Here is an 11015-nt window from a genome sequence, read left to right as displayed (position 1 = left end):
GGATCATATGGTTGTCCCTCTCTTGCCAATTCCATGGGAGCATGATATGACTCCTTTGTTTACCGCACATTCAAGACGTCACAATACCCGACATCCATTATGGGTGCTATGATCTTTTGATTTGCTTAGTCAATTTATAAAAACAAATAATAATGTCTTTCTAAGGTCAATAATTACATATGAAATCGTTGTAATATTCACCAAAAATAGCCATAATATGGTTGATCATCTATATCTATACTCTTATTAAACAGCTATTCCCCCTTCCAAGTGGCCAAAGGAGAGGAGGGAGAGGGCCAAGGCAGAAAGGGGAGCGATTCACAGTGCCCCCTTTCTCAATTTTAAATTTTCTTATCTCAATTTTTGAAAGTATCACTTCTTACCTTATGCTTTCCTCGAGAGAAAAAAAAGGGTTGGGGCATGAGTAAGAGAGGGAGGAGTGTTGCTATTTGTAGATCATCTCTTTGCAAGCACTATGATTTGCACCAATGTAAAACCTTAGGTTTAAAAAAATGGGATTATGGGACCTTAGGTTAAAAAAAATGGGATTATGGCATATGGGACCTTAGGTACCTGATTTCCCTCTTGTTTGGTTTGGTTTGAAATCTCCTTTAGTATTAAAAAAAACAAAACTTAATTGGAAGTGAAAAAAAAGGGTACTCCCCGCTCGAATTTTCAATTTCAGAATGTAGCTTCAAGCTCAAGAAGGAGCGATGTTGGCCACAACTCAGGCAGCGAGCGAGAGCCAAAGCGATGATGCGCTTCCCCTCTTTGCAGGCGTCCACTTCCTACTGTCTGGCTTCGATCCACACACACAAACCCAGGTACACACACACACACACACACACACACACACACACACAATGCAATTTAAACTCAGTTTTGGGCCTGGGAGGGCTTGCATGCACCTCCCACTAAGTCGCGTGCCATGTCACTCTCAGCTCTCAGCGGCTCTAGAGCAGCACGGGGGTGTCAATGTCGACAAGTACGATGCATCCTGCACGCACGTCATCGTCTCTCGAAACTTTCTGTTGGTAAGTCTGAGAGAGAGAGAGAGAGAGAGAGAGAGAGAGAGAGAGAGAGAGAGAGAGAGATGCGCTGGGGAGCTTCAGCACATTACAACCTTGTACATTTGTTTCCTGGCAGGATGATCCCGTGTGTGCCGCTGCAAGGAAAGATGGAAAGTCTCTTGTCACGGAGCTTTGGATTTCTGATTGCTTGGATCTAGGTGTTGTTACAGATGTGAACCATGTAAGTGATTGGCTTCCCTCTTTGGATTACAAGATTGTTCTTTTCTTTTTTTCGAGGGAATCCTAAAGAAGAATTTTTTGTGATTAAAAGATAAATTTTAAAGTCAAAAGTAAACTGCAAGAGTTTGAAAATCTCTTAACGACGGTGGAGGTCAGTAACATTCAGATGCACAAAGATTGTTCAAAGTAATGGAATTGAAACACACATTCATGCACAAAGACACTGCATTGGGTCCCAATGGCTAAAATGCAACCCCCCCTCCCCCCCCTCCCCTCCCTGCCCTCTTTTTTTTGTGCTCTATTTGCTTTATTGATATGAGAATAAAGGTACATTTCACTCTTTACATGACTGTTCTCTCAGTGCTTTACCAAGCTGATAACCACTACAGCTTCATCCAGTTCCCTCCATCACTTTCCATCTGGCAGGATGCTGCCAACTGATGTTTCCAGCAACTTAAATGCGGACAAGTCGTCAGTGGGTTGAATTTTGCTCAAGAGAGGGCTGAGGGCTGATGATGCCCAAATGAGGTATGAGGGAGGCATTTCATAGGCCTGCTCAAGCGTCAGAGAGGGAGAGAAGCACTCGTGGGATAGGTTGGTGAAGGGGGTGGAAGGGGTCCACCAACCCCCATTTGACATGTGGCAAAGCCCACCTTTAATGAAGGTGGGCACTTGCTTTAGTGCCCATTGAATAAAGAGGAGGGTTCACATGAGCAAAAGGGTGCCCAAAGGTTGGGCTGCCCACATGTGGGTCCCTTGGGCCCCGGACATTGGCCAATGGTGGCCGGTGCCCAATATTAATGAATGTGAACAGCGAAGGTTATAAAACCTTCAGAAAAAATAAACAAGGGTTTAAATGAATACTTACCACCTGTTCACATGCCACAAACCATGTCAAAATACAGGACACTCGCACGGTTTAGGGGTGGTCGTCCCTTGCCCGTGAATTGGACACGTCATAGCAAGCAGTCACATGAAAACGACTCACTTGAAATCAGTTTCAAGTGAGTAGAGATGCGTCACATGAAAACGACTCACTTGAAATCAGTTTCAAGCGAGTAGAGATGCGTGCACATGCGTTGAAAACAAGTCATGCGAAATCAGTTTCAAGCAAGCAGAGATGTGTGCACGTGCATCATGCAATGTATATATCTCCTATTCCTGGACCCTGTAAATAGTAGGTCTACCGGAGCATGGAATTGGCTCAGTGGGAAGCCTAAATTGGGATCCGTGACAGTGGGTTCCACATCCTGGCCACACTACGTAGTACGAGTGACACGAAGCCTGGCCTCCCGTAGGTGACGCGAGTCCTGGCCTCAGTACAGGCAACATGAAGCACCTTGGCCTCTTGTACCTTGTCACGAAATAGGGGAAGACCTCTTCGGTGACCAAATGGTGATACTATGAGTTTTGTTTTGCTCATGTTCTCTGTTTACTTGCACTTGTGCTGTCTTTACTTGCTCCCAGCTTGTCCATTCTCCTACACTGTGTGCCTCCGGGTGGTGGTGACTCGTTATTACCTATATCTACCCAATGTGTGCAACCCTAACCTTCACTTACAATCACTCCTCGACAGCGTCCCTTCTTCGAGAGCTCACAAGGGTCGGTTAAATTTTATTTGTCCTATGCTACCTTGTGCATTCCTTAATTGTCTTGGGACATCCATCTGAAGGTTGATGCATGTGATGCCCCCTACTTATTTGGAACAGGGGGCTGGAGGTCTTCAAAGATGCTCCATCTTCATTTGGTACTTTTTCATTCTAACTTAAGCACTCTTAAGCAATGGTCTCACCTCACCACCATGGTCTAATGCCCTTGATTGATCATTATGGTGTGATTTTGCGAACTGATGATAGGGTCATATTGATGCATGAGGGCAATGCTAAAAATGATATTTGCATCTTGTAATTGTGCGTCTATTGTCCATAGAGGGACATCACCTTTTACATAGAGACACATCAAAGCTCTGAGAGAGGGCTGCCCGAGGTGTCAGGGTACATACGCTAAGACAAACCATAGACTGCTAGCATATTAGGTAACTGACCATAGTTTAGGGTCAACCTGGCACAGGGATTTGATTCTGAAGTATGAAGCCAATGATAGCTGCAGCTCAAGTGCTTGCTCAAATGACTTACTTGAATCACATGATGGCATGTTTGCATTAACAATAGCAAGCCAAGATACAATGATAAATGCTAGTGTTGGTTTTGTTGGGGCACCTACTATTTCAGTTCTACAAGAGGGCTTTCCATTGACAGTAGGTGGCCGATGGCTTTCAAATGAAGGACTCTAGTGCTTTGGTGAGGTGAATGGTGTCAAGTTTTTGATCCAGGCAATACGGAGGAGTCACTTTCTCCTCCATGAATGGTGTCAAGGTTTGATGTAGGCAGTATGAAGGATTTGATTTCTCCTAGAGTAGCACAAGCAACGAAGATATCAACAACACAGCTACTAGAATTTACAGCATATCAGGTGCTTTCCCAAGTGGTTTGTGTTATATGGATTCAAAGTTCACAGTGTTGAGCTTTAGATGCATGGATGTGTAGGTTTTTGCAAAGCCTCGTGGATTGAACCATAAGTCTCATTGCAATTCCATGTGGCCATGTAAAGTGCCGCACCGCTATGCGGGGTGTTGCTGAGTGATGATGACATGACCTTCTTGGTATATGGCCCATTTGCCTTACTTCAGGGATTTTTTTGTGAGGAGGCTGGCGACTTGTACACGTAGTGCTTGTGAGTGCCTCTTTTTCCTTCTAGGGTGGCCATCAAGACCGTGTTTTGGAGAGATTGGACTAGTTTTTGCTTCTTTGACGCCTCCATACATTTGGAGATTTCGTTGAGGTTCTTGGCCACTTCCGCCCACTTAGAGGTGGTGTTGATCTCCTTCCTTAGCCTTTTTTCCCTTGGCCCGCATTCTTTGCTTGGATTTCCAACATGGTTGCTTACTTTGTTTGGTAAAGCTCCTTTGTGATTTCCCTCTTCTTTTCTTATAGCTCTTGGTGGAGTTTCGTGCTCTCCTTCTTGAGTTATCCAAAATTCTATATTTTTCATATTATCAACATTTTCCTCTTAGGGCTTCCTCATCCCTCCACCCACACCGTCCAATGTCATGCCATCAAATGATTGCCCCTTTGCTTATTCAACTCCATCAAATATCTAATGCTTTTCCCTTTTTTTTTGGCCTTACATCTTCCTCTTCATTTTGTTGTAATGGACGGGTCCACCCAACACCATCCTCAATTTGATGGACAAACAAAAAGGCTAAACCAAGCTATTGAGGATATTGTAAAAGCCTACTATGCCACAAGTTTTTGAAACTTTCCTTGTTTAATCTCCCCCTTACTCCTCTAGCTCTTTTTGACTTGTTTGCAAAAATAGAACAAATTGCCATTTTACTAAAGCATGATATCAACTATTTAATCTTGCCATCTAATTTCTTAATAGCTAGTGGAACTCCATTGGCACAAAAAGCACAAAAAGAGGATATAAGGCATCTTCTAACAGTTACAAGTTGAAATGGTCTTTCTATTATGTCTGATACTCTTTATTGAGTTGCTTCTTATGATGGCTCTCCTTTCATATTCTAAAGATGTATGTTTCAAACATACCTATAAGTCTATGATTTTGCCAAACATGCAAACATGTTTCATGTGAGGCTCTTTTTACATATATAATCTAAGTCCTACACACTCAGTCTTAGTGACTAATATGTAATACTTTAGGAGTTAATGAGAATCAAACCTTTAGGGTAACAATATGAAGATAACCGGGCTAAGGCCACATAGCCTCTCACCATGCGTGCCTAAGGGGGCGGCCTCATGGAGAAAATTAGCCATTGAAAGTTCTCCCAAGGTAAACATAGAAGGAGAAATGCTCAACCACATCACTTCTATACATGAAGAATTATTTGAATGCAACCCGGTGTGAGAGGTGTTAAAGCATGATCTTGGTCTTCCCAAGACTCATTGTGAGGTCTCCCTCATCACAAAAACTGTAACATGCTAACTATGCTGAAGCATGCTTTAATTGTGATTAATGCTAGGCATGCTAGATTAACGCTAATCAACCACTTGTGAAAACACAATAGGCAAGAGATGTAAACCCTAATCTATTGTATATTCCAAAACGTGAATATGTACGATAAAGATCTTCTTGATTAAGATCCAATTGATGCGTGCCTATCTATCGTGCATACAAAAGGTTCTAGGCTGTCCTCCACTCGTGCATGCTCTAACGCATATGAGGGCGGTCTTTCTTGCTCCTCCACAACTTGTCTTCTTGGTGATCCACATGTCCTTGTTGCCTTGCTTCTTGTCTTGCAGACTTATGCTTAAAATGACCCTTGAGTTGTCTTTATATAGGAATTTGATTGTAAGTCGTATGTTGGTTGGCCAACATATGATCTACTTGACATGCCCTTGTTGCCTTGCTTCTTGTCTTGGAGGCTTATGCTTACAATGACCCTTGACTTGTCTTTATATAGGAATTTATTATTTGATAGTAGGTTGTATGCTGGTCAGTCCTTTCTTGACCCAAAAATATCATCCAAAAGCAATGTGTTCATGTTGTGTCCAACTTGTGTCCCATCCACTTGTGCACTTCTTGGTGCCTATTGGATTGTCCAAACAGCCCAAACCAGACCATATCTTGCCCCTAATCTTGGTGGTTGCAAAGTAACGTCCATGTCCACATGCTAGGCCATTTAACACATGAATGTGACATCCCCTCTTGCTGATCTTGGAGCATTGGGGCACAAGACACTTGTACTCCACTTCCATACCATTCCATTTGTATGTTTTGCTCCATATCCACTAGCTTTGGGTCCTATCTCTTGGACTTTGTCTATACGCATAGTGGTTGTTCATGAGGTAGTATCTTCTTTGAGAGATACTACCTCGAGAATTGTTTATCATTGGCAGCCTCATCCTCCTCCGCGCTCGACTTAGAAAGACTCACCAAAATGGGCTTTGGGACTCACACCTAGATCTCCTGCACATGAGAGACAATGCTTTGGGTCTCGAGCTGTACTTCAACGCTTGTGGTAAATCCACTTTGGTAGTTGCATATGCTGCCATAGTACTTGCCATCTTGCCCCAGTGGCTCATGATGTCCTTGAGGTCCATGCTCACATGTTCCCATACTTGGGCCTTGCTTTCCTCTTCTTGTTTGAGCTCATGTTTGATGTGCTTCTTCCTCTTGTCGTTGCTTAATGGTGACCTGCAGGAGGAGGTGTACGTTGAGCAGCCTCCAGGCTTTATTGTTCCAGGATCGGAAGGGATGGTTTACAGGTTATGTAAGGCCTTGTATCGTCTTAAGCAGGCTCCCAGGGCTTGGAATCAGAAGATTGATTCCTTCTTTATTCGGACTGGATTTCAGAGATCGGTTGCAGACCCGAACCTGTATCTCTTTCGGGAACGCGGCATGGTCACACTTATCATCCTTTATGTGGATGATCTCATTCTCACCGGCGGTCATGTGGAGCACATTGGAGTGACGAAGGCTGCCTTGTCAAAGGAGTTTGAGATGATCGACTTAGGCTTACTCCACTTCTTCTTGGGATTGGAGATCTGGCAGACCCAGAGGGGGTTTTTCGTCTCTCAGCAGCGGTATGTTCATGAGTTGCTTGAGGCCTTTGGGATGGAGAACTGCAAGCCTATTACTTCGCCGATGGACCCGAACACAAAGTTAACCGTTACAAATCCTTGTGAGCCAGTTGATGTCTCGCAGTATCGGAAGTTGGTTGGTTCATTGATCTGGTTGCTGAACACCAGATTGGACTTGAGCTTCTCCGTGGGGCTGTTGAGCTCTTTTATGCAGACGCCATTGAAGACTCATTGGGATGCAGGATTGCGGATCTTGCGGTATCTGCAGAGTACGAAGGATCTGGGACTCTTTTACACAAGAGGGAATGGAGTCAAGCTCCAAGGTTGGAGTGACTTAGATTGGGGAGGAGATCCAGACACGAGGAGATCTACTTCAGGACACACTTTTACCCTCGGCTCAGGAGCAGTTTCTTGGAGCAGCAAGAAGCAGCCAACTATTGTCCTTTCTTCGACAGAGGCAGAGTATCGGGCTGCTTGTGGTGCTGCTTGTGAGGTTGTATGGCTGCGGAGGCTGCTAGGCGAGATTGGGTTTCCACAGAGGGAGCCCACAGTCATCCAGTGTGATAACCAGAGTTGTATAGCTATTGCTCGGAACCCGGTTTTCCATGCCCGGACCAAGCATATAGAGATACAATATCACTTTGTACGTGAGAAGATCTTGGCGGGTGACATCTTGCTACTTTATTGTTCGACGGAGGATAATGCGGCGGACCTCTTCACGAAGTCTCTACCTCAGGCTACGCTCAGGCGGCACTCCAGCTCCCTTGGGTTGGTTTCACAGCCAGGAGCTGAGAGGGGGTGTTAGAAGTCATCTCCAGTCTATTTGTATACACTAGGGCCTCTGTTGTGGGTGTGTCCGCCCGTATATCATTTTTCCACACTCCCCGTATTTTTTCCCTATTTTTTCCATTTTTTCCTAGTGGTGGGAGGGTTGCCAGGTGATGCCAGGAGCACCCCAATGCTGGCCGACCGGACTTTCTTCAGGCGTGGGCATCTGGGCTGCTGGCCGACTGGGCATCAGTATGCTGGCCGACTGTTGTTTTATCAATCGTGGGGTTTTTCCCAGTCGTGGGCACTATCTGCTGCTGGCCGACTGCCCTCACGGAGTTGTATATATTGCCCCTCAGCCCCCACCACTTCCTCATTCATTTTTCCGGGATCTTGTGTATAGAGAAGAGTTTACACACCTATCTCTCTGTGTTTCTTGTGCTGATTATTTTCTGCAGTCTACTTGCTCTTGTCTACCCAAGTTTGGTTATCATTTCCGCTGCATATTCTGACACATGCATATCTTGGTTGAGTAAAAAGCAACCCACTGTTGCTACATCTACTTGTGAGGCTGAGTACAGGGCAGTCTCTACAGCTACAGTAGATTGTGTATGGTTGAGGAGACTATTGGCTGATCTTCGTGAGTGTCAGCAGACACCCACCACCATTCTCACTGATAGCCAGAGTGCTATGGCCGTGGCACGAAATCCAGTATTTCATGCACGTACCAAGCACATAGAGATTCATTATCACTATGTCAGAGAGAGGCTACATGCAGGGGAGATCAGTTTATCTTATTGCCCTACACAGGATAATGTTGCAGATCTATTCACAAAGGCTTTACCTCGAGAAAAGTTTGAAGCTTTCCGCAAAGCTTTGGGCTTACTCTCATACAGAGAGTGATCTGCTACCTTGTATAGGTTCACACTGCCACTACAGGGGGGATTTGTAGGCATATGCTCACTTATGGTAGTGCTATGTGTGAACAGGGCTTAACCAAGGGCACTTTTTCCCATGTGGTTTTTCCCCTTGGACATCAAGTGTGAAAGGACACTCTAACATATAATATTTTGTACTTCTATATTATATGGATGTGGCACACATGCAAGGGTTGACTTGCATTTTGTGGATACCACACTTTTGGCTCTCTCTCTCTCTCTCTCATTTCTGTGTGTGAGCTTCTCTACCCTGCACCTAACCCTAATGTGCAGGTTTGTGTGTGTGAGTGTGTGAGTCCAACACCCAACATGTGTATCTTCTGCAGAAGGCTCTTTATGGTCTCAAACAAGCACCCCATGCCTGTTTTTAGAAGATTGATGCCTTCTTGTTATCTCTTGGCTTTAATGCCAAGTTATCCAAGGAGGATGTCATGTGCAAGACATGCATCGGCTGAACTCAGAGATAATCTTGAGGAGAGCAACTAGAACCAAAGATTAGGAGCATGTGTTGCTGATTAGGTACGGATTTGACTGATGGTGAACATGGAGGGCTGTCTACAGCTCTTACAGGAGTATGTCTAGTTGGCTGCAGCAAGGTTCATGATATTTGTCCAAGAAGCTGGCCGACCAGTAGTTGGCTAGTTTATTATGTCATGTCTTGCCTATAAAAGGCAAACAATGCTCATTGTTTTAGTCATTCAATCCCTTTGCTTGGCTGGATCATAGATTAGGTCTAGACATGCAAATTTCACATTGTGAAGTTTTCGCCCAAGTTGCAACAACTAGTTGATATTGTGTTAATTCTTTCTATCTCTAGGGTGCATATGCCCTATCAACTACCTTTTTGTTGTAATAATTCTTTCTATTTGTTATGGTCCTTAGTGCTAGGCTTCGTTAGCTGAGTCTGCCCTATATCTCCAGAGTTTGACAGAAACTCAGTACACAGACCTTTGTATGAATGTATGCTCTTATGTGTGTGTGTGTGGGAGCATATATTGATACCAAGTTCTACATCCACTATTGGGGACTGATGTCGTTAGTGGGAATGTAGTAGTATCCACTCCATACTATGCATGATGGAGTTGATGGTTTATTGTCTTGACTCTTGTGGATGACTACCATGAGGTTATAAATTGCACATTCTTATAAGGTGAATTTGGGCATGTTCCTAGATTCATCTAGGTATATATTAAGTCTAGATTTAGGCATAGATTAGGTATTTACACCTTTTCATGGAAGGCAGCCAACAGCTGCAAGAACATTGTACCTTTTTGTACTTAATGATATACCAAATACTCAGCTATCTCTCTCTCTCTCTCTCTCTCTCTTCTCTCTCTTCTGCATGCGTTTTGCATCAGGATGTTCCCAAATAGTGTTTAGGGCTAAAAGAAGACTCCTAGAGTTTCCACTTATGACATTGGTATCAGAGCATCATGATCAGCAAGGCTAAACATTGATTTAGTCCCAAATGAAGGTGCACAGGTCCAAGGCACAGAAAAGTGCACAAGTATGAGGCCCAAGGCAAGGAACACAAGACATGGAGGAATTCCCAAGAGGTTGGTTGGTGGTGTTCCACAAAGCCCAAGGGGATGGTAGTCCTGTGAGTTGGGTGCCTCTTGGGGCACACCAAGAAAGGCTTTCAAGCAACAGTTCTAGGGGAGGATGATCCTCCAAGGGGTGGAGTGAGAGTGCCAAAATCATTTCTCAGGGAAGAAGACTAGAGACAGTGTTCAGGGATAGGGCAAGAACGGAATGGGGAGTGGATGGAACAGGTGCATGGATCTTCATCAGAGTTAAGAGTGGATTTGGAGCCGGGTGTTCAATGAAAAGGTTGCCAGAGAGAAAGGATGAGAGGGGAACTCCAGGAATAGAATGGGACGATGACAGTCATCCAAGAATACAGATTGGAATCTCGTCATCAAGTTTAGCAGAGGGGGATGTCATGTGCAAGACATGCACTGGCTGAACTCAGAGCTAATCGTGAGGAGAGCAACCAGATAAAGACAGATCAGAATGAGAGATTAGGAGCATGTGTTCTTGATTTGGCAAGGATTTGACTGAGGGTGGACATGAGGGTTGTCGGCCAGCTTTTACAGGAGTATGTCCAGTTGACTGCAGCAAGGTTCATGATATTTGTCTAGGAAGCTGGTGGACCAACAGTCGGCCAGTGTATTATGTCATGTCCAGCCTATAAAAGCAAACAATGCTCATTGTTTTAGTCATTCAGCCCCTTTGCTTGGCTGGATCATAGATTAGGTCTAGACTTAGGCATAGATTAGGTACTTACACCTTTTCATGGAAGGGAGCCAAGGGCTGCAAGAACATTGTACCTTTTTGTACTTTATGATACAATGAATACTCAGCTCTCTCTCTCTCTCTCTCTCTCTCTCTCCTCTCTCTTCTCCAGAGCTTCCGCATGGAACAGAGGATGATACACCCTCGGTGGATTCCATAGA

General features: G+C 44.4%; 1 protein-coding gene across 1 annotated transcript in view; it reads left to right on the top strand.

Annotated features, from left to right (window-relative positions):
- The first annotated feature begins 638 nt into the window (after positions 1–638).
- The window catches only part of LOC147602967 (transcription coactivator), a 58995-nt gene continuing 48618 nt past the window's right edge, over positions 639–11015 (top strand). Inside the window, exons 1-3 of the mRNA XM_086797267.1 lie at positions 639–824; positions 942–1034; positions 1147–1251. Of these exons, the coding sequence (XP_086653393.1) occupies positions 714–824; positions 942–1034; positions 1147–1251 (309 nt within the window). The 5' untranslated portion in view covers positions 639–713. The remainder of the gene's footprint in view (positions 825–941; positions 1035–1146; positions 1252–11015) is intronic.

This window comes from Cibotium barometz, chromosome 65 (assembly GCF_041138505.1).
Source record: "Cibotium barometz isolate CiBa-2024 chromosome 65, ASM4113850v1, whole genome shotgun sequence".
Taxonomy (NCBI): domain Eukaryota; kingdom Viridiplantae; phylum Streptophyta; class Polypodiopsida; order Cyatheales; family Cibotiaceae; genus Cibotium; species Cibotium barometz.
This window is presented reverse-complemented; position numbering and strand designations above follow the sequence as displayed.